We start from the raw sequence: 23,097 nt of genomic DNA on the forward strand, positions 1-23,097 counted from the left end.
CATCTCCCTCCTAGACGTGGACTACAAGATTCTGGCCAAGGTACTAGCCAACAGGCTAAAGGTTGTCATTGGGCAGATTGTTCATCCAGATCAGACTTGTGGCATTCCTGGTCACAGGATTGCAGACAGCCTTGCGCTGTTGAGGGACATGGTCCACTACATCAAAGATCGCCATCCACACGTGGCCCTGGTCAGTCTTCATCAGGAGAAGGCCTTTGATCGTGTTTCTCATGATTTTATGCGTAAGGTTTTGCGCAGGTTTGGATTGGGTAATATGTTTTATTCTTATGTTAACCTGATGTACCTTGATATTTACAGCTCGGTGTTGGTAAACGGCTGGAAGACTGACCCCTTTTCAGTTCTGTCTGGGGCCAGACAAGGCTGTCCTCTTTATCCTCTTCTTTTTGTTTGTTGTATAGAGCTCTTTGCGATGTGCATCAGGCGGAATCCAGAGATAAGAGGCATCACCGCACTGGGTCCAGACCGTCTAGAGGCCAAGTGTTCGCTCTACATGGACAAGGTCACTGTCTTCTGTGCTGATCAGTGTTCGGTGTCAGCACTCGTCCAGACCTACGAGAACTTCGGCCGAACTTCAGGGGCAAAGGTCATCTGCGGGAAGTCAGAGGCAATGCTGTTCGGACAGTGGCACCTGTTATCTCCCGCTGCATTACCCTTCACAATCAAGCCGGACTTCATCAAGATCCTTGGAGTTTGGTTTGGTGGAGAGGAGGCAGCCCTGAAGTGTTGGGAAGAGAGACTGGCGACGGTCAGTCAGAAGATCGGCCTGTGGAGCCTCAGAGACCTTACCATCGAAGAGAAAGCACTGGTGCTCCGCAACGAGATCCTTTCCGTTCTGCAGTACAGTCCTAAGCTTGGTCATCTCTTGTTGCCATCTGTAAGACCATCATGAGGACAGTCTTCCACTTCATCTGGGGCTCCAAAATGGACAGAGTGAAGTGGTCAGTTATGTACAAGGAGCCCCTCAAAGGTGGGAAAGGGATCCCCGATATCCCCACCATGCTGCGGAACTTCTTTGTTTGTAACTGCATCCGCAGGACCCTCATCAAAAAGAACATTTGCTCTGCTGGGAAGTACATGTCCCGTTTTTTCCTCCTGCCTCTTTGAAGGACCCTTGGTTGGGACAAGTGGGACAGCTCCTTCCCTTACAACTGGACTACTCCTTGGTTTCACCTGGATGTTGGACAATTTTTGAGGGAGCACCATCTGGAGGGACTTAATCCAGACTTGTGGAAGCCAAAAACTATCCACAAGCTTATCAGAGCGAAAGACATTATGGAGTCTGTTCCAGGGCTCCCTGTTGCTACAGCCAAACACATCTGGGAGAATGTGGCCTCTAAGGGGCTGACTAATATACATAAGGACATTGCAGGGGGGGGGGGTCTGCCTCTCTGGACATTCATGCACTCCCGGAACCTGTGCAGATATGTTCACTGCCCCTTTTGTATCACCAGAAGGGAAACAGCTCAGCATATTTTTTGGGACTGCCCCACTGCACAGGCACTGTTGGATGCCCTGGAACATGAACTTAAGTACAGTGTGCCCAGGACTTGCCTTTCATATCATTCAGTATTTTATGGATTATTTCCTGGGAACCACTCTGTTAGGGCAATCCAGGAGGCCTGGCACCTTATGAACTGTTTTAAGGACTCTTGCCAGGAATCTCCTTATCTTGAAGCAGGAGAAGATGACCATCCAGGACTGTCACAGGCTGATCCACAGCCTGCTAAGAGACTATAACACCCTTGACAGTCCTGAGGAAGAAGGCGATGATTGATTGGTATTTGTCGTCTCCCTGTTCTCCTTCTCCCCCTATGTATATTTTTGATCATTAAATTTTGTGCCTCCCCTCCCTTCCCCCCTTGCAACCATTCCCCCATCACAGTTTGAAGTATTATTGATTGTCATGCCTTATTTGTGCACCCTTCCCTTTTGTGTCTGTCCTCAATAAAGCTTCGGGCACGTGACTTCCCTATCCTACCCCTCTCACCTACCTCCCCCTCACATCTAATGTTTTTCTGAAATGTTATGATGTTTAAGTTTGAATGGTTAGTGCAGTACTTGATGTATAGTGTAGGATGTTATATCTTGTACTTTATGCCTTGTATTGTACTAAAATGTATGCATGATTATGTTTTATGATGTACTGTGTACACTTGAATGTAACGTAGCGTATGTGTTTTTTTGTACTTTATGCAAAATAAAACTACTTTTTTAAAAAAAAAAAGAAAAAGAAAAAACATAGTTGATCCCTAAGAGACTGGTCACACTGATGATTTGAGGCCATCATGTAATGGTGCTGGAGGACAACAAGGCATCACCAAGGGGAACCACCTCCTATCATTGGCTACAATCAACTGGTAGCTGTGGATTTCCCAACTGGGAATACTAAATGTAACACACTAGAATACTGGAAATAGTGTTTTGTGCTTCCTTCTTTTCATATTAATAGACAGCAGAAGTCTGTCATTAGCCTTAGACTATGTGGATAAAACAGCAATAATGAACATTAACCAACATTGCAGCGAGCAAGACAAATGTATTATGCGAGGTTAAAGCAGCTTCCAAACAGCTGGTCAGAACAAGTGCTCACACAATGCTGGCATTAAAGGCTAACTTCCTCTTTCCAGGAACGAAGGACAAAACACAAGCAATAAACCAAACCTTATCATGCTGAGGGAAAACAGCAGGTGTCCGATATAAACCTGCCTGCGATGTTACACAGCCCCTCCTTAACATTGTAAATGAGAACGGCTGGTAAAATGCAGCCTCAACATTAACCAGCTGCCTCCAGTAAATAGTATATGAAGGCACGAAATTAACTCCAGAAAAAGAAAACCCTCAGGCAACACTGCTCATGTCCTTAGTTAGCACTTGATGGTAATCATGTGATATTTAGGGTATTAAAGCATTTTATGGAGGAAATGCTAAATCAGTCACGTGTCTGGGCACCTCAAAGCACGATATACATAATATATATTACCAGGATACAAAAGGTGATTATTATTCATAAAATGACTAAGCTGGAAAGGCTACTTTATAGAGATATTTAAGTGGTGGGCATCCTTATATATTTTGGCAGTCTCACAAGTGGCTCCCAACTTCTCCAATAAACTGTATATTACTTTTTTATATTTTGCCGAGATGTGGTGCAATAGAATTCGGACACTGTAATGCACAGAAATATGCCAGCAGTAGCCGTGATGCCTAATAATGCCACTGGTAGTAATGCCAAATAATTTCATAAGTAGTGGCAACGTCCAGTAAAGTCATTATGTCCCATAAGGTCACCAGTAGTGGACATGCACATTACTATGGCCAACCCCTCCTGATGCAGCTGGTTGTCTCATCCGTAAGTCTTGACCATGAGATGCTTAGTTGCACATAACTTGACATGAGGTCAGGGTGGTCTCGCGGCCTTCTTGTTGGTCATCACCAGGAAGCTAGGACTACAAACTCAATGCCATGCCAAATAATATGGATACACAGTGCCACTTGGGTATAACTAGGACTGGCACATCCCCCTTCCAACAAACAATCACTCATATAGGTGAGAAAGTAAAAAATAAAAATACATTACAAAATAAAAATTCCTGCCAAAGATCATACGTTTCTTCGACTGCTACCAGTCAACATCTCAAACGTCTTATGATCATAGCAAGAGGGGGAGTACAGGAGGACTGCGAGTACCGTGATTTAAAGGGACACTTTGTGCCTCATTTTCTATTGAATTAAGCAGACAAAATGACTGTCTCCAGTGTAAGTGTAGGAACACGTACACTTTAAAACTGACCATGCAGATCTTATCTGCAAGGGCATAATGGCTAATCTGTCAAAGGAGTTACAAAATGGACAAAATACAACTGACTTGACCGAGAAGAACAGAAAATCAGATCAGCTGATAATTCCCTTAATAGCTATATGTGGAAGGTCTTTTTCTAGGAGCAAAGGTTAATATTGCAAATTCTGGTAGTTCAACCCAAGGGCCAAATAATCTGATCTGCGTAATTAGCTTCTCCAAGTGTATGTCCAAATTGACCACAGATCCAGTTTGACTATTAGTCTTAACAAAGAGACAGCATACTGTGTGGCTAGGCTGGCCAATTGCTTATCATAAGCAAGATGATCAGTCCCGGTGGTCTTTATTTGCCGTCACGTGTCTAATATTTTGAGTTTAGTAATTTTATGGGGCTAAATTTAAAGTACATTTATGAAACTCAGGCAATTACACAAATTATTAGTACATTTATTATTTTCCAAGGTTAAAATATTGATTTTTCACTGCTATCTATTATATGTTGCACAGTGCATCCAGGTTAGTCCTCGTTTGGCAGTAGAGAAGACGGAAAGTGTAGCCGATGTGCAAAGTCCTAAGTCTATTGCATTTTATTATAACATTAGGGGACATCATAAAGACTTGAAACCAATATACATTTATGAGTTCAGGGTGCCAAATAGCAATAACTTAATATTAGGCTTGCTGAAGCCTCTGTTCCGGTCTCCCATAATGTAGTAGCTCAGGAGGCAGATGGTTGTAGCTGCCCTTTATACACATAATCCAAGGCAGTGGCAATTATGCGCATGTCCTTTTCAATACTTCTGGCCCAATTCTCCACATCGCCAATCTCCTACAGGAAAAGAAAACAGAACAGGTAACTTTCTAAATTAAGTTTACTGTATGCTTTGCAATATAAAAAGGGATTCAATGTGTCTTGGTTTGCACAAAATTAGGCACATTACGTTACAAAGGAGCATGTGCATTGTGGTTTTGCATTTTTTGTAGTTTAAACAGTGATAACTAAGGCTGGGCACACACTACAGAGTTTTCAGCCAATTATTGGGCCAATCACACGATAAATGACCATTCGGCCCAATATCATATTAGTGTGTATGTTCCAATGATGAGTGATTACCATTCCAAAGCACATCGTATCATTTCATTTGATTTTTTAAACAGAACTTAAAATCTCATTCAACGATGGAACAATGTCGTTCCAATTCTGCAGTGTGTATGCACTCCGAACCGGCAGTGTCCATAGATCTCTATGGAGTGTGCAGAGTCACAGTCTTTTCAGCCGATAGTTATGACAGATGAAGAGCACAGATCTGAAGGTAAATCGTGTAAAATGTGTTTAGCGTGTACATATGAATCAGCTGCTGATTGGGACTTTTTTTTTTTTTCTTCAGTCGTCGGATATCGCATCAGAAGAAAGTTTGTATAGTGTGTACGCAGCATTATTAAGGGTCATTTACCCTTTACTGCTAAACGTAGGTAGCAATCTTATCACTAATTAGCTGACAGTGTTGTCCTTTACATACTTAATCTGAGCCACATTTACTGGTTCAATAAAGCAAGAGATAATATGAAATGAGAACGGAATGCTGTGCAAGACTCTTGTGGAGACATTGTGTACACACCAATTCAAAACTGGAAAGAAAAAAGAAAATACACAAAAACATTTTTCATGAAGGTTTCCTTTTAAGATGCTCATCAGAAATCAAACTCTCATTTGGAGAATGATCAGATTAGAATATAAGATCTGTTTCAGAGAATTGGAAGCCTAAAAGCAATGCCTGTGGAACATGGTGAGCATAGTAGTAGGGCGAAGAGCTTACTGGGGTGCCCACTAGCGCTAAAACAATACATTTTTCCAGCGCAAGCAAAGTACCTCCCCTTCTATCCTTATATTCCTTGTACCCACTCTGAACAGAGCAGGTATCAGAACAAGTACGGGGGTCAGGAAGATGCACATGCGCTAACTCTGTGAAGGGGGAGGGGGAACTAGATATCCCAGCACCGACACTGCCTAAAAGGAATCATTGGCTATACTTCATGAACTGTGTGCTACATTAATATGAAAAGGGTTTCTGTTTCCAGAATCATGGGAGATCCAGTACATTTTTATAGTAAAAACCATACTCTGATGTCACAATATATCTGGATCTAGACCTGGACTAAATATGTGATTTATGTCACACATGACCATGTCCTTCATTTACCCAGGTGTAAATCCACTAATATAGGGATAATACAGCAGCTTTCTCTTTCCATCACAGTAAAAAGTGACAAGCTGTTCCGCATAAGGGAGAGAACTTACAAACATAGCAGCTGCTACACCAGTTACACTTATATTTCCTGGATGACCTTTTCCACATATAAGAATTTCCTGTTTAAACATGGAAAAGACTGGAGATTACGCACTAACTAAAATGCAAACTGCACAGCTCAGAATCAGCTACTGTCCCGCCTGTCGCCTAAATTTCCTCTAAAGCGCATAGGTTTGTAGAACAAGATGGCTGTATTTTCAGAGGAGCAGAAGTTTCTACAGGCCGAGGGGGTTTGGGTGGAGTGAGGGTTTCTCCACAAAGTAAGGAGCAGGTGCACCGCTGTGTAGTTTTGTGGAGCGTGATTATGGTGGTGAGATAAGCGGTGAAAAGAGCACATTTACTGGGTGTGTCTTGCTGTTCAGAGGGCACATGACCACTTCCACTCTGTAAAAAGAGTTGAACTTTGCTCCAGCTCAGCACTTGTGGACGTCCAGTCTCTATACTTCTTCAGTCTACTATACTTTTATTGGTACCCATTTTGCACTTCAGTGGGAAGGCACAATTTTAGGTGCACTCTGAAGAATGCAATGAAAGCGTTAAACACACACAAAAGTGCCACATTTAATTAAAAAAAAAAAAAGTCACATAAAGGAAGCTAAACAGAGCCATATTTTAGGTTGAAGGAGGTTGAGGCAACATTTACACTTTTGCAGTGTTTCCACCTTTTCGCAAACCTAGGCACACTTGTAGGTTAAGGCGGCACCTGCTCAGGCTGGAAAGTAGGTGCACACCTTCATGTGAGCTGGGTTGCACTGGTGCAAAGCCAAATCCCTTTACCATTGTAAAGGATCCCCTCAGTGTGCTGATAGCCTTCACTTTTACACCTGTAGCAGCCTTTCTGAACACACTAAATGTAATTTACTAAGTGCAGAATGTGCGTCCGCACAGCGCACTCAGCTTTGCACAACCCTTTGAGGGATTGTTGTACATGGACTATGAATAATTAACAGCTAATATGGATACAATGCAATTAAGCTTTTACTCATGCTATAATATTAGGCTAAGATTTTTCAAGGAAGATTTAGAAGATCCCGAGTGCAACAAAAAGTACCATAGTACAGTCTTATAAAATAAAACAGGAGGAATGGACTCATTTGTGGTGCAGGAAATTAATTTAGGCTTAAAACTCTATCCCGATTTTCAGCCTTCTTTTCATCTCCCGTCCGAGATTGTCCTTCTTATTAAGTACCATGTATAAGGTTGCTTAAGTTTAGTGTATGAAGGGGTTTGGGAATTCTGAACGAAGATGTATGTTTTATATATATATATATATATATATATATATATATATATATATACACACACACACACATATATGCTCATTGTCTTTAATTGATTCACTCACTCCTGTTCGAGAGTGTTTTGTTGGCTTGGCTAATTAGCCATGCGTATATGAGGACAATTTGAATCACCTTTTTTTTTCATTATACTACTCCTGGTCATGTGACCCGATCTGACTATAAATTAACATGCTTCTGAAACAATCACCATTCCTCTGATGAAACGCGTCAGGATTGGTTGCTTTGTATCAGCTGATTAGCTAATCCCGCTTGCCTTACCCCGGGGTACTGTGTGCCGGACTGTTGGAATATCTTTCTCCTGTTTCTACGGAGTTAGTGATCACTATATACCAAGTTGCAAACTGCGGAGGATCATCCCAGATCATATGAGCTAAGTAAACCAACGCAGTTTGACACAAGCACTTCAGTTGTCCGAGGTTCCCAGCTACATGCCTACATTGCTTTTGCCGTTTAGCCTTTTACGGCTGGTTCATCACATCACATGATTGAAGTCAGGCGGCTATTGCATTTAAGTGCCGGATAAACAGGCTCAATTCTATATAGGTTTTCTAACCAGGAATTCAAATGCTTAATGGTGAATGGCTGTACGCCTAAATCGTTGACTATTAACTGACTTGTTTTTGTGCTTCTACACACCGTCAACTGCCACCTTTACTCTACACGTCAGTACTTAATCAAGAAAAAATTCTGTTTACCTCGGCTGACCACTCAATATGCTCATTAACGTTTGAGCTTGATTAATGCTTGTGCCTGATTATATACGTTTACTATTTCACATGTGATGTTCAATGTTTTCATACAGTCCTATTGTACTATATCCTGCATAGGAGTTTCGTTCGGTCTACCTACCGGTCTGACTATTGTAATCTGATTGGTCCGGACCACAGTATGGTTTAAATTTGCTTGGAATGCATTGACACAGAGTAATACAGGTTAATCTTATATATACTGGTGCACCAGTTTATTCATTCAAGTATACTGTGCAATATGTCGGTGTTGCAATTTTATTGAACTAATAACCAATGTATGCACGCTAGTCAGTTGTGGTGTTTTTATGTTTAGGCCTTTTAGGCTTTAATCCGTTTATTAAACCATTTTTACAGTTGAATCAGCGCTTATCCTCTATTTTCTCTATATCCTTCTTATTAAAACCAGTTCTCTACTAAATTATATTTAAAACGCATTTCGCAAGACGCTCCTCATTTCATCGGATAATCTATTCCTGAGACTGCAGATCAGGATAGAGTTTAAAACCAAAGTGTGAATTTCCTGCTCTACATGAGAGTACATACTGTTATAATTATATATGACTATGACACTATTTAAGCATAAAACGGTTATAAAAATTGGAGAAGAAACCACTTTTCGTCTGTTATCCTAGATGTTTGCACCGGAGTCATACTCCACAATGTGCCTTTATATCATCGTATTTAAGGTGAGCATATGAATCTACAATTCAGCTGGGGTTGCTGTGTTTTTTTAAAGTACACTACGCTATTATTAGACTCCTTTTGATTTCGGTTCATTGCGCTGAGGCCTCCCCTACATCTTCCATTATACTGAGTTTAGTGGTCGTCCAGATCTCCTAAGGGCTTCAACCAGGACTTGCTTAAATAGGTCTGCTTGGAAAAGGCACCAGTCTATTATTTCTATATATTAGGTATTTCAAACCAGAATGACATATACACTACTGGAAGAAGAGAGCATTCTCCTCCGAGGATGTGTAAAAATCAAGTCCTTTGTGTGAAGAAGATGTTTAACTCCTATATAAATGTGCTTTACCTATCGTGAAGCTCATTTATATATATTGCAAACCCAAATCTTGCAAGAATCCCCCTCGTCTGTAGTAAACAAGAAACGCTCTTCCCATCAGAAGATACAAACTCTTACAACTCCCGCAGATCTGCCATCTAGTCACGATATCCTGAGAGTGGCCTGATGCATTAGTGCAAAACTAGGTGTATGGTGTCACAAAATGCTATTTACTAAGAATGTCCCTGTAATTGCAGCTTTGGAAATCACCATTAGGATTCATAATCTATAATAAAATAACCAATTATTGTTTGTAAACAAAAAAACAAATTTAAAAATAAAATATAATAAAATTAAACCCTCAAATTTATTTTAGGACTAAGGAGCAAGTTACTCATTGCTATGTTGTGATAAAATGTGAACATTTTACAAAGGCTTTATGTTGAGACAGGATTTTGAATTTGAGAAATTACTTGATGTGTCCCAGCCGAAGACAGTATCTACTTCAATGTGTTCTCTAAATAACAATTACTTTCAGTGTATTTTGGGATTTAACATTTTTCCTATGAGGTTCTTTGAAACAATATGCCCAGGCTTATTGTGTCTGAAGTACCCCATGTTGCATATAGTCACATCTATTTTTATGCTGATGAGTCAATACACAATCAAATATTTATAGAATTGTGCATAAACCTCTGCAATATAACGATTTTACTAAAACAGAGAAGTCTTAATTCTTGATGAATCATTGTGTACTGAGGGCTTGTAGGTCACATGTGTGCTTACAAAACAGATTAGTCACAACACTATTAATGTTGTCATTACATAATGCATTTCAACCGAAGTCCAGCAGGTGGGGGCAAGGCAATGTCACCAGAGCTTGGGCTTACATTATAAACAGCTTGTTGTAAGGAGCTGAACGGGAGTTGGAGTGATTTTGTTTTTATGATATTTTAGTTTGCAAACTATTTTGTAATAATGTGGCAGAATTAGGCTAGTTTATACTGATGAACCTATACCATGATATTTGTCCATCTTTATAACTTGTACTATGGTAAAATTGTCTCTTAACTTTAGTCCTGGTGTTAAGAGGGGATACTGTGTCCCTACGGGTTACATATACTTGTTATGCATTACAAACTACATTTATATATTTTTTAATGTTGTCTACAAGTATCGTTTTTGTTCATGTTTTGAAGAAGAAAGTAGTAGTCAGGATTATTACTTTTTATGTAGTTAAACATTGACCTCCCACAGTTTTCAGTTACTCTTTTATAAATCTACAATGACAACAAGTCTTTCTTGTATTATCCCCAACACAAAGCACTGTGAGGAGCATACCGCCTTACTAGTCCTACAGCAGGCAAGGAATGCAGCCTAGGCCTATATACCGTTCAATCACTGGAGAGCGCACTTACTTTTAGAGCCTGATTGAAGTTCTCCACCAGACTGATCCACTGCGTAGTCTGCTTAGCAAACTGTGCAGCCTGTATCTGTAGTGTCTTCACTTCATGATCCAGCTTCCTTTGATTCACATAGGCTTGTGCTACACTGCATTGAGAAAAGGATAGAAGGTGAGGAGACAACTAAATATGTAATATGTGGTATTTCTTTATTTGAGCGAATATAGTGTAAACAACATGACAGCACTGTAGAGGTTCTTATATACAGGGCGATCTGGACAAATGGCCAGATCTCATGTATGGCCAAATCTGAGACCTCCGTCCATTCACAGCTCAGGCCTAGCTGCTAGATGCAATTAGTGTGGATGGATGCTGACCAACTGCATCGTGTGCTGCCATCACCTGACCAGATTTAGCAGCGTCCCGAAGGACCTCCGATTGATCTTACTCAGATGTTCGTCTGTGTTGGGGGTCTTTTTGAGCCCATGCACATTGTAATTCATCGTCAATTAGGTCTAAAATGACCTAATTTACTGGTAATGCATATGGGCACCTGAAGACCAGGACATTCTTTAAGGTTTGCAGAAGAACGCTAGAACTGTGATTACATTTTGAAAGGGAATTTTACCTGGTGTTTAAGCAGAATTTATAATTGCTTCAGTTTTCTAGAAATAATCAGTAAAACTGGGACCTGCTATTCAACAAAAAGAGCCTCTTTTATCTACTACCGTTTTTGTTTGTTCTGTCAAGTACATCGTCACCAACAGTAGTGGAACAGTGCCACACAGTGGGCAGTTTATAACGGACATGATATAATACTTATTTTGCAATTACCAGACAATTCTTGAACACAATATTTTTTAGACAGAAGTACAATTGTTATATACACTGGGGAGAGCTATGAAAACTCACTGTTAAAAAAAAAAAATAAGTCTATCACTGGAGAGAGAACTGCTGTATATAGGAGAACATTATGCAAGAATAGTGAAACAAGGAATTACACTAGGCAACGCTTCTTGCTAGCAGTAAAGGAGAAGAATGTAAGTGTATTTTCACAAATGCAGTAACAAAGTGATGGAGACATTATTAATTCTTTTTTTTTTGCTCTGCCCATAATCAGAAGGAAACCCCCTTCTCCCAGAACATAGAATAAGTTAGAGGGTTGTAAAGATGACCTTGCCTTAAGATCAATTACTGCTTTTCACAGTGATTGGCCCAACTGAAGACTGAAAGGGGCATCATGTGCTGGGGAGGGTGGTGTATTACTGCTTGTGATCCAGGTCAGCCAGCACATAATTGGTGGCAGTGACACATAACTAGTCACATGCTGCACTATGGACTCAGAATGCTCACACTTCAAACATCTCAATGTGACAAAAGCAGTGACAGACAAGTAACACAAAGCCTATACACCGAGCCAGCCACTATTATAGCATGATCATGTCAGTGAGCTCGATGGCTCTGTCTTCAGTGTGCTGTGCACATGGTCAGCCACAGTCATCAGACCACAATGCTTACACAGTGCAGAGTCACTGTCACTAGGCACTCAGTTATAAGAGATGTCATCTGTGGTAGGCTGAGGAGTAGCAGGAACGGGGAGCAGCAGGAACAGTATTAAGAACACCGTCCTAGACCTCCGACCAGAAATTATGAACTACCAGGCAATCCCACAACTCCTAGGTTCTTTAGTACGTTCAAAGCACTACAGGGTAACACAGACCACAATGCTGATCTCAAATCCAATCACTTCAAGGAATTCACTTTGTAGCCTGGTATTTTTAATGCTACTTTACAATTGTTCAGGATTTATACAGCAATGTGTTTGTTATTCTTTAGCTGTTCCTGCCAATAAACACTGGTATAATTTGTAATAACATTAAGGCTGTAATACTGTCAAACAGATTCTCCCTCACCAATAAGTCTGCAACCCGAATCAAGAGGCCTCCATAAATATAAAAGCAGTTCATCTTTTACAGTAACATATCGTGGTTTATTGTGACTTCTATTGTGCTCAGTAGTGGATTACTGTAGTAAAAGAGCTCAGACCTATTCATGCAAAAACCAGAGGACCAAATGCATAACGTGGACTTAGGGTGAAAAGGTAACAGTGTGCTCTAGTGAACTTGGGGATAGGGGATTGCTAGGTCTTCTAATAAGAAGAAGTTAGGCAATTCTTGCATATCTTGACAGTGTTTTGTATTGTTTTGCAATGAAAGTATAAAATGTTGACATTGGTCAGAGTGCATATTAGTAGAATATAATTTGGTCAATAAGCATTATTATTATTATTATTATGAATAATAAAATTAGTTCAAGAGTGTCCATGGCTTAAGTACTGGCCAGGCCTAAAGAAAGTCTTAATTCTACATGAAGAGAGTGGTGCTACAGTTAAATATCTAAGAGAATGACAAAACAATACCCGAACAGCACTGGAAGGAGGAACAGTACTTTCCTCCTCCCTCCACTCAATCAGTCATGCCCGTATCAGCCGATAACTACACACAGTTACTGATCCACACAATGGTCAGATCCATCTTCTATTGGTGATAATCTCTTTTAAACTCTTTATTTTCAGCAACAACATGAGTTACATATAATTTGTAACGGCAATATTGGGATACATTAGTCAAAACAGATCATTAAAAATAAACAGAGAAGGAACACAACAAGTATTCTAACACAGCAAACCGATATGCCTTTCCTATGAGAATGAATTAGGTTCGAGAGCCTACCCCCATGCTTTTGGGGGGAGAAAAAGGGAACTCTCCTTGATAATATTACTATTGGTTTTGATGTTCACTGATAGTAGGCCCAAAAAGTAGCTAAATAAGAACAATTGGCGTGAACCAACTCTATGCCTTAGAGAATCCTATTATTAGAGAAACCCATGTTGTTGTGTTTTTCCAAATTTTTGTAGAAAAGAAAAGGGAGAAGGGGGAGTGATAGAAAAGAAGAAAGAAAAATAGAGAAAAGCATTAAGAGGGAAGAAGAGAAGAGGGGGGCCTCGGCATGAGCCTTCCGACGAGGATGTAACAAGTACTTCGGACCCCCAGGGAGGATGCAAAGCCCTTACTGAAAGATGTATAAGGAATGCAATTTAGTGAGTGGCGGGCATTGATGCTTGGTGGAAAGAATACCAGAAGTCCCACACCTTATGAAAGTGTGGTATTTTGTCATGAAGGAGACTAGTGATGTATTCCATTGAGGCCATGTACCAGACCCGAGAGACTATACTATGAAGACTTGGAGGGGAGGGGGACTTCCACTCCTTCACTATTTGCAAACGAGTTGCGGCACAGATATGTTGCACAAGTTTATCTGCATGTTTGTTAAAGGATCTGACCCGAGAACACAACAACATAACCAGAGGGTCCGGCAACACCTCGATTTCTAGTATGTTTGTGATAAGGCCAGCAACCTGGGACCATAGATTAGAGATGCTAGGGCACGTCCACCAAATGTGGTAGAATAACCCCAGTGACCATCTCTTTTAAAGTATATTGAAAAAGCTACTGATGCAATCTGTCTGCTCTCACTGACAGCTGGCGGTCATCAAAGCTGTTACCCTGTACTCAGAAAGGGGGAGGGGAGTGTGATGTAATTCACAGTATTATATTTAAACAATGAAATGTAGTCATTTCATACTTATTCAATAAAGATTATTATTTAGAATTTACATTATGCCCTGGAATAACCTCTGTGTATTTTCTTTTATGTTTGAGGGACAGATCACATATACGGTGGTTGGACAATGCATTAGGAATTTTTTAGTTTCTTGTAACATTTTGATAAAATTATGGCAAATACACATATTTAATAATTTATATAAACTTATTATTATTATTTATTGGCCCATGTTAGGCATTTTCTCCACATTGCTGGTGTCAGCTTCGGATTCATGGTTGGTCGACAAGTTCTAAATCCAAAATCTGCAAAGTGCCTCTGTATAGTTTTTAAAGAAACGTTAGCTCCCGCTTCCTTCCATATCATCATTACACGTTTTCCTGGCAATATTTCGGTTCTCAGTTGCAGCCTCTCGTGTCTGGGAGTAGCTTTACGACTGCTTTTGTGTCCGGAAGATGATTTAACCAGGTTGTGTTGCCACAATATGGCAACAAACTGCCTAAATGAAACTTTTATGTTGTTTACATCATAGACTATAAATCAGAACGTACTCTATATTCACTATTTTTGAGGTACAAATCTTAAAAATACATAAGTGTAAAAACTCCTAAATTATTGTCCAACCACAGTATGTGCTGAAAAAAATAGGTAAAAATAAAATATGCTTTAGATGCCTTTAAGTGATGTATTGCTGTTTTTTAGTGACATTTCCAATGTGCTTCTTATATATTGTACTTTCATCAAAACCAGTTATTGTACTGGTATCGCATGTTAAAAATAGGTTGTGTCATGTCCTGAAAGTTTACATTTTAGAATGCAATGGTGGAACAAGTCCATAAGACAGACGTCATCTTATTTTTAATGCGGCTTTCAGGCATTAGTTAGTGGGCGAAAAGTGCATTAACAGAGAATAACTGTGACTGAGCATTTACTGTGATATTTCATGGGATACATTCAATGTGAAAGTTATTACTGTGAAAACATCCACATAAAGTAAAATTTAATTACAGTTTACCCATCTCCATTTTTCAAAGATTGATCACATGAACATTAGAACAAGTAATAATCATTATTTTATCACAATCTACTGATGTTTATACAGGGTTTATTTATTTTCCATTGCGTTGAGAATTTGAGGCTGTTTATTTGCAAGACAAGGGCTATGTAATTGTAGGTTCGACCTGATTCAGGTACTCCCTGCACAATAACATTGTTAATTCATTATGACAATTGCTCTACATACATTTAAGTTAAATAGTTATTGCTGAGGGCCAGGAGAGACTATTACCCCTCTCACCAAGAGTCATGGACCCAGAAATAACCCAGGTCGTGTGTCGGTGTGAATGAGGTGACCTGGGTCGTACGACCCGGGTTATTCCCGGGTTGGAGATGGACACGCTGCGGTCTGAAAGGTGTTCCCGGGTTATTCGACCTGGGTACAGTTAAAGGCAGCTCATTGGAGGGGCTCAGCTTGAAAACGCATTGCAGACACGGGTCCAGTGTGAAAGGCAGCGACTCGGGACCAAAGTGCGGTGTGAAGAGTTGCAACACGGGTGAAACTTGAAACAGTGTTCATTATCCAGTGTATGACTCAGGATTTTGGTGAGAAAGGGGTGTAACATTGGGTCTCCTCAGCATCAGACCTCAATTTAGGCATTTCCCAATAGCAATACAGTGATGTTAAGCAATTATGTGGGTGCCAGACAACTTTCTAGCAAACTGCTGGAACTAGCAGCCATTACTGACAACCCAGGTCCAGCAGTAGCTATGTGCATTCACCATGGGTTACACACTGAAGGGCAGCAGTCCAGTAGTAGCCCAGCAGGCACTACATTGAAACTAAGATTATATCCTTCATCCATTTACTCACCCAACATTTAGATGATCTACTAACGCCTCCGTCAGTGTTGTGGCTGCAGCGATAGCCTCCTTCCTTCTCCTTTCTGTAAAAATATAAATAAATTGGATACTTAAAATTTCAAAGTAACAATCTAACTCATAGTGACTCAATCACAATATAAAGGCATATACCTACATTTTTATTTCTCTTTATTCTTGCAGACAAGATAGATGCATAAGTGCTTTAACCAGCCTACCAGCCCTACTTCCTCAAACTTGCCAAGTGCCAATGTCCCTCTTCATATATATACACAAGTGCAAGGAAGTTATCCATAAAGTGAGCTTATGATGTAACCCACCACTAGGGACAACCAATATTTCAGACATCGAACATGGAGCAGCTGTAATCAGATTTGAAGTCCAATCATCCTACATATTTACCTGGGAAACCTTGACTTCTGTCACCTGGTGAAATAGGAGACTGGCAGTCACTCGGAATTTTAATAAGGAAACACGTGTTTCCACTTGACAGCCATTGCTTTCTTAGCAGAGACTACTATGTAGGAGAGTAAACCTTTTTTTAAGACAACATCTACTCCACTGAACCCAGGATCAGAAACGTGAATACTGTGCATACATTTACACTGCCAGATTATTTTAGTCTGGAGCTAGCGAGGAACTAAGCCCCCTTTCATGATCAAACGCAGCTTTGGTAGAAACATGGTTTTGGGAAAATTCCATAAAGTGTGTGTTTATAGGGTAAAACCTGGCCACTCCTGTGAAGTGTAGTGTAGTGTAGTGTAGTGTAGTACCTCAATACCTTCCTACTTAAATAAACTCCTTAGGAAGTTCTTACTAAACGTCTCCGAGTGCAAACTGTGACCTTTTCTAACAATGCCAATATTCTAGCATTAGCTCAACCACTTCATACCTGAATACTTGCATTTCAGCACATTGCCAAACCATACACAATAAAGTATACATCTGTGTGAAATATAGAGCACACATTAAAGATAGCAGGGTTTGTATGACACAGCCATGAAGGGAGAAAAATAAGCTGTATGTATGTATGTATGTATGTATGTACTCCAACTAGATCAACTGAGCTCTAGAGAAAATTGTTGCTGCTAAGACCCACTGCGATGAGTCGGACCAATACTTAGGGAGAGATTGTCAACTCATCACTGAAGCAACTCTGTAGCCTACAGGGAACCTTGTTGATCACAAACCTATATATAATAGACACAGGCTGCCAAGTTTAACCCTTGAGAATAACAATTGTGAGTCCTTACTTGCTATAATTATGTATGTTTGATGCAGTGTTCTATCCCAATTCAAAGTTAGACCAAAACTATACAGTATTTTGGTTTTCTATTAAAAGGACCATGTAAGCCCACGATTGGAGAATATGCATTTCAAACAATGTATACTACTGAAATAAATAATATGCCAGAGATAAATGAAGTATTCATACACCACTAAATATATCCCACTGTGGTACCTGTCAAACGTCAATGATGTAAGCAGAGATTTTTAAATAATGGTACTTAGAACGGTGGTGCTTCTCATGCTTATATTCCCCTGGAGCAGTGCTATAGTCAGAGTCAGGGTTATTGGTTTCTGGTCTCCGAAGCAACAGACATGCGCTATACAGTCTGCAGATTGCTTAACATGATATGAACTTACCAGTTTCACAACAAGCATATTTGACATGTTATGCATCAGTTTTAGCTTCTTCTCATTTCAGCACAATGTTGGCTACTGTTTAGAGCTCCATTATCACCTGGAGCCAACTAGCTCTTCCCCCTTCCGAAAGACCCAGGTGATGCTGTTTATTCCCAGGGTGCTGTTGTTTATCTAATTGTCCAGCAATTGCAGCTTCTGATTGGTCCCCCCACTCACCCCCTTCCACACCCATTTTAATATGGTGAATTAAAATGTTTTGCAGCTTTAAGCCAAGAGTTGTGGGATATTGCTTTAGCTATATCTGACAGAGGAAGAATCACTCAACTGCAGTACACTTTATTCTGTTTTTGGGGTTAGCTGTCCTTAAATAGAAGAGTTGAAACCTAAAGCTAAAAGTAATGTATCAGTCAACAGACTGAGATAATTGATATTTCAGCATCCGACACCTACAGTATACTATTCCACCACAGTAGGGGCACAATGTGCACTGTCGTATGAGCAGTCTTCTCTGAAAAGGTAAAAACTGATTTTTACTGCAGCAAAATGTTGTCATGGAAAATTGTAATTTAAATGACTGCAATATGCAATTTCATGTTGACACAAAAGTATACAAAAAAATTGTTTCCCCCTAAAGATAAAAATAAAATCCAAAGACTTTGATATTTCATTCTGACTTATATAAGCAGTGTACAGATATCTGGTATACTATTTATCCTCTTAATTCCCTATCTCGCCCAAAGAAAATAAATACAATCATACTCACACATATATATATATTATATACAAGTATATAAATAGATTCCTATTCGCTGCAGACATTTCCTTATGGCCACCTTTTTTTTTAAAATTGAATTTCTTCTGACAGGGACACAGTGTCTATATGTACTTCTAGGAACTGCACTTGAGACAGCACCAAGTGACATTTCATGGTGTTGATTATTCAGCCATGTTTTTGAAGAAACATTATCACTTGGATAGTTCTGCGTTTGGCAACTACTTCTGAGTTTTCCGTTACCAAAATGTCATCTAGATGGGAATTGTAGCCCAGAATAAACAATCTGAGGAACTAATGATGTTTAGCTATAACAGGAATGTGGAGATAGACATTTTGTTCATCTATTGATATAAGAAAGTCTCCCCTAGCCAACAGTCCATCACCCCCTTCCAAGAATAAACTCTTTTTCACCTAGCTGTACTTCAAACTGCACAGACCACCTGCAGGCCTGTGCAGACCACATAGAGAATTTCATTTAAAAAAACCCAGAGATACTGGATGTAGATTTACTAAAACAGCGAAGTAGGGGTGTTGCCCATAGCAACCATTCAGATTATAGCTATCATTTTCTATAATGCATTGGAAAAATCATAGCTATAATCAAGTTAACGCTGAACTAGAAGCAACAGGCAGCTAGTGCAGCCTATATTCCTTTCCTTTATTGGCTATGCCGACTATATATATAGTTTATGTTCTACTTCCTACCTTGGAATATTGGACATTCTTTACCAGAGAACGTTGCGCTTCATCACTGGCCTCCCCTTCTCTATACATCACTGTTCTTTATATGCAGTTGGACCTACCTATACTACAGACCAATGGTTGAAGTGGATATTTTTAAGTGACTGTAAGAAAAATGTAATAGGAATGCATGTGAATGGAATTTGACAGTTTTACAATGAAGGCAGTAGGAGAAGTGGTGGTACGTCATACCACCGTATACACCCCACTTTCGGCCACTGCTACAGGCAAAATAAAAATGTAGCTCTATGGACATACAAAGCTGCTTCAGCAGTATATTGTGATTGCCTGATTTTAGGGAGAGCTGCAATAGGATTTATTCTACTGCACTCTGGAATGTGCCACTTCTAAATTTCCACTTCAATCACTGCATATACCAATATCTCTATTGCCTCTAGACGATACATTGAGTAGACAATGCGAATTTCAATATTTAACAAACTAAGGGCATGGCCTAAAATAGCACAGCTTTTAGTGTACTCTCTTGTGGATTCTACAATACTGTAAAAACTAAGATTAGTATGTTCTGAAGAGAAACCAGAGTAGACTCTATAATACTGCAACCCAGGGGCAGATTGGCCATAGACCTTACCGGTACTTTTCCAGGTAGGCTGATGGTCTCAAGGGGGCGCCAAATGCATTTTATATTTTTTTTGTCCATTTTTAAAAAAAACTATATTGATTATTTTTTTACCAGGTCAGTGCGGGGAGCTGGGCTAACATACTCCGACACGAGCCGCGGCGGCTCTGCCCACCGCCGCGACTCACTTCCTGGGTCTGCTCGGCGTCCCGGCCACCGTCATGACGACCGGGACGTCATTTCCTCCTGGTCCCGGCCGTTGCCTAGGCAACGGTCGGGACGCTCTTTGTCTCCAGCCCCGCGTCCCGGCATCTAGGGCAGCCGGGCGCGTGCGCACATCTTACATAATTAGGGCAGCTGAGTTTAATATACCTGCTGTGCAGGTCAAAGTCTGATTGGGTGCCCTCTGTTTATAAGGCAGGAAAGGACAAGCCCTCCCTGCCGGTTATAGTTCCTGTTACAGTGCTGTAGACCTGCTCCCTCTCTCTGTTCCTGTTCATCCTGAATCCTGTTACCGTTGCCGACCCTTGCCTGAATATTTGACTACGTTTGCCTGCTTGTGCCCCTTGATTTTTTGCCTGTACCGTGACGCTCCTGATTTGCCTGTGACCCCTGACCTCGGTTCAGTTTGCTGGATATTGTTTTGCTGACGGCCTTGACCCTTGCATGGACTTCACTCTGCTACTTACTCCTTTACGCTATTGCTGGGTTCTCCCCAGTCAGTGCACAACTCACGACCCTCAGCTGTCTGCGGCCAAGTCTGTCCCCACCACTAGGGGCTCCAGCGAAAACCAGACTTCTGAGTAGACTCCGGGTTTTGTGTTGCTGGCTGTTGGGGTCCTAACAGACTCAGTCCGGGCCAAAAGAAACTGATTTGCCTGCATTCGGAAAACCCACCTCTTCAGACAAGCTTATAATATTCCTCAACCACCCTCTTAACCTCACTACATTACCCTATTACCACCTGTTATACAACTACCCCTTGATCACCATTGTTGTGTGACAGGATCATTTAGCTTATGAGTCACTTTTACCTTTGCAGTCTGGCTGGGCCGACTGCAAATGTAGACTTAACCTCATGTGTCAAACTCCCATTGTCCAATAGATTGTAAGCTTGCGAGCAGGGCCTTCTCACCTCTTTGTCTGTTTTACCCAGTTTGTTTATTAGTTTACTATGTTTGTCCCCAATTGTAAAGCGCTACGGAATATGTTGGCGCTATATAAATAAATGATGATGATGATGATGATATGCCAGCTGTAACATCTATACCAGCTTGACATTGCAGCAATTCTAGTGTCATATTCTTTTGTCATTTTCCAGTAGTCCCCACCAGTGACTATGCAATGTCCGGAGTGTGGCAGAAAATCACAATGACAGAGCTGCATTCTGATTTGCTGCCATGCTGTTTCTCACTGCATAGCACAGGCTGCAGAACTCTTCTCGTGAGGTAATTTTTTTCTTGCGAGACCACAGTACCTGCTATGCAGGAAACTTTCTCCCTGATGGACCATCTGTCAGCAGCAATGGAACTGAACCAGAGGGCATGATATAGGGGACATATATAGGTGGAGGCTATGATATGAGGAAGAATTAATATGGCATTACATGGGGTGAGAATCAGTAGACATTTTAGGAGTAGAATCAATATGGGCTAGGGCTGTGTGCTAACCACTCCTACTTTTGTGTTAGCTCCACACTACAGTTAATTTGGTCTTGTCTACATGAGCCCACTTTCAGTTGCCAATCCGCCCCTCCTGTAACCCTAGGTGGAGGAGAGTTTGGTTTCATTGGGAAGAAAGGGGCACACATTGAGGAAAGTAGTCCAACAGGGATAGGGATAGTCATTTTACCAGAATTAGAGAAATATTGGTTAATCAATACGCATAAAACTGTAAAACCTCACAATTACACTGATGCAGAATGTACTTTATAATGCTTTACCATATGGGCAGCATGATGGCCTAGTGGTTAGCACTTCTGCCTCACAGCACTGGGGTCATGAGTTTGATTTCCAAATGGCCTTATCTGTGTGGAGTTTGCGTGGGTTTCCTCTGGGTGCTCCGGTTTCCTCCCACACTCCAAAAACATACTGGTAGGTTAATTGGCTGCTATCAAAATTGACCCTAGTCTCTTCCTCTCTGTCTGCGAGTGTGTGTCTACATTAGGAAATTTAAACTGTAAGCTCCAATGGGGCAGGACTGATGTGAATGAGTTCTCTCTCTGTACAGCGCTGTGGAATTAGTGGCACTATATAAATAAATGATGATGATAATGTGTCTAGATATGAAAGTAGCAGCAGCATGTACAAAACAATGGGTTCAGGAATATAAGGGGTTCATGGCCATGCTCTCTCATATCACTGGTGTAACACTTCTGTATCAATAGTGTTACATTTTGTTTGATTGCTTCCATTGTTTTCCTACCAATAAGTGCATTGGTTTAACTCATTATGACAATTACTGACGATACGGACAGTTGGCAGCAGCCACCCTCCAGGATTAAAAACTAATGCAACAGACGGATTGAGTGGGGTGATACATCCATTAAGAACAGCAGTAATGCAAAACATTCAATTCACACTGTGTAACGTTCTAACTACACTTCCGTAGCACAGCTCTGTGACTGACAACTGTATCCACCAATCAGAATAATGCAACCCGAGGCAAGGCCGCTTTTCATATTATGCGTTGCTATGGGAAAGCCCTTTACCCAGGCCAAGACTTTAGTCCGAGGCTTCAGGGTGATCTCTAGGCCTCGACAGTCGGGAGGATGAAGCAGTCGCTCACCTTGCAGCTCCTTCCGCTCATTCTGTTTAGCTTGGTGCTCCTTGAGCAGCCGGGAGAGCATGGTGGAGGCTGTAAGAAACCGGGAGGGACAGCTGAACGGATGGCTAAATCTGACGGGGAAGACCTGCGCCCTGCTGGAGGAAGCAGTGTGGGGCGGAAGTGGAGGAAGATCTTGTGAAATATAATTATTTTGTTACTACACTTGTAACTGTTCAATTTCATATGCTGGTTTTTTTTTCAGAATACAAATGTATTTACTATCTAACTTGATTGTAAAGTATGGACATTATTTGCATTTGAAATTATGTTAATTGCTTATAAAAATAATTAAAGAGGGCAGTCCTAAATTATTATAATAACATGGACAGCACTGTTGACAAACATTTAACACTTTGCTGTAGTGCCAGTGCATCTGCCCATGTAATCCCCAATCATGCCATGTTTACTAAACGAGTTAATAGTGTACCGTAACCCCAAACTAAC

The 23,097-nt window shown here is 40.7% G+C and overlaps 1 protein-coding gene across 1 annotated transcript; it reads right to left on the reverse strand.

The window, feature by feature from the left end:
* Positions 1-4,248: 4,248 nt before the first annotated feature.
* Positions 4,249-22,778, reverse strand: BLOC1S1 (biogenesis of lysosomal organelles complex 1 subunit 1). The gene is made up of 4 exons (XM_075199604.1): positions 22,615-22,778; positions 16,077-16,149; positions 10,598-10,730; positions 4,249-4,646 (listed from the first exon to the last, which is right to left on the reverse strand). The coding sequence occupies exons 1-4, from the start codon at positions 22,673-22,675 to the stop codon at positions 4,536-4,538; spliced, it is 378 nt and encodes a 125-aa protein (XP_075055705.1). The 5' UTR covers positions 22,676-22,778; the 3' UTR covers positions 4,249-4,535.
* Positions 22,779-23,097: the final 319 nt, after the last annotated feature.

Source organism: Mixophyes fleayi, chromosome 2 (assembly GCF_038048845.1).
Source record: "Mixophyes fleayi isolate aMixFle1 chromosome 2, aMixFle1.hap1, whole genome shotgun sequence".
In the NCBI taxonomy this organism is placed as follows: Eukaryota; Metazoa; Chordata; class Amphibia; order Anura; family Limnodynastidae; genus Mixophyes; species Mixophyes fleayi.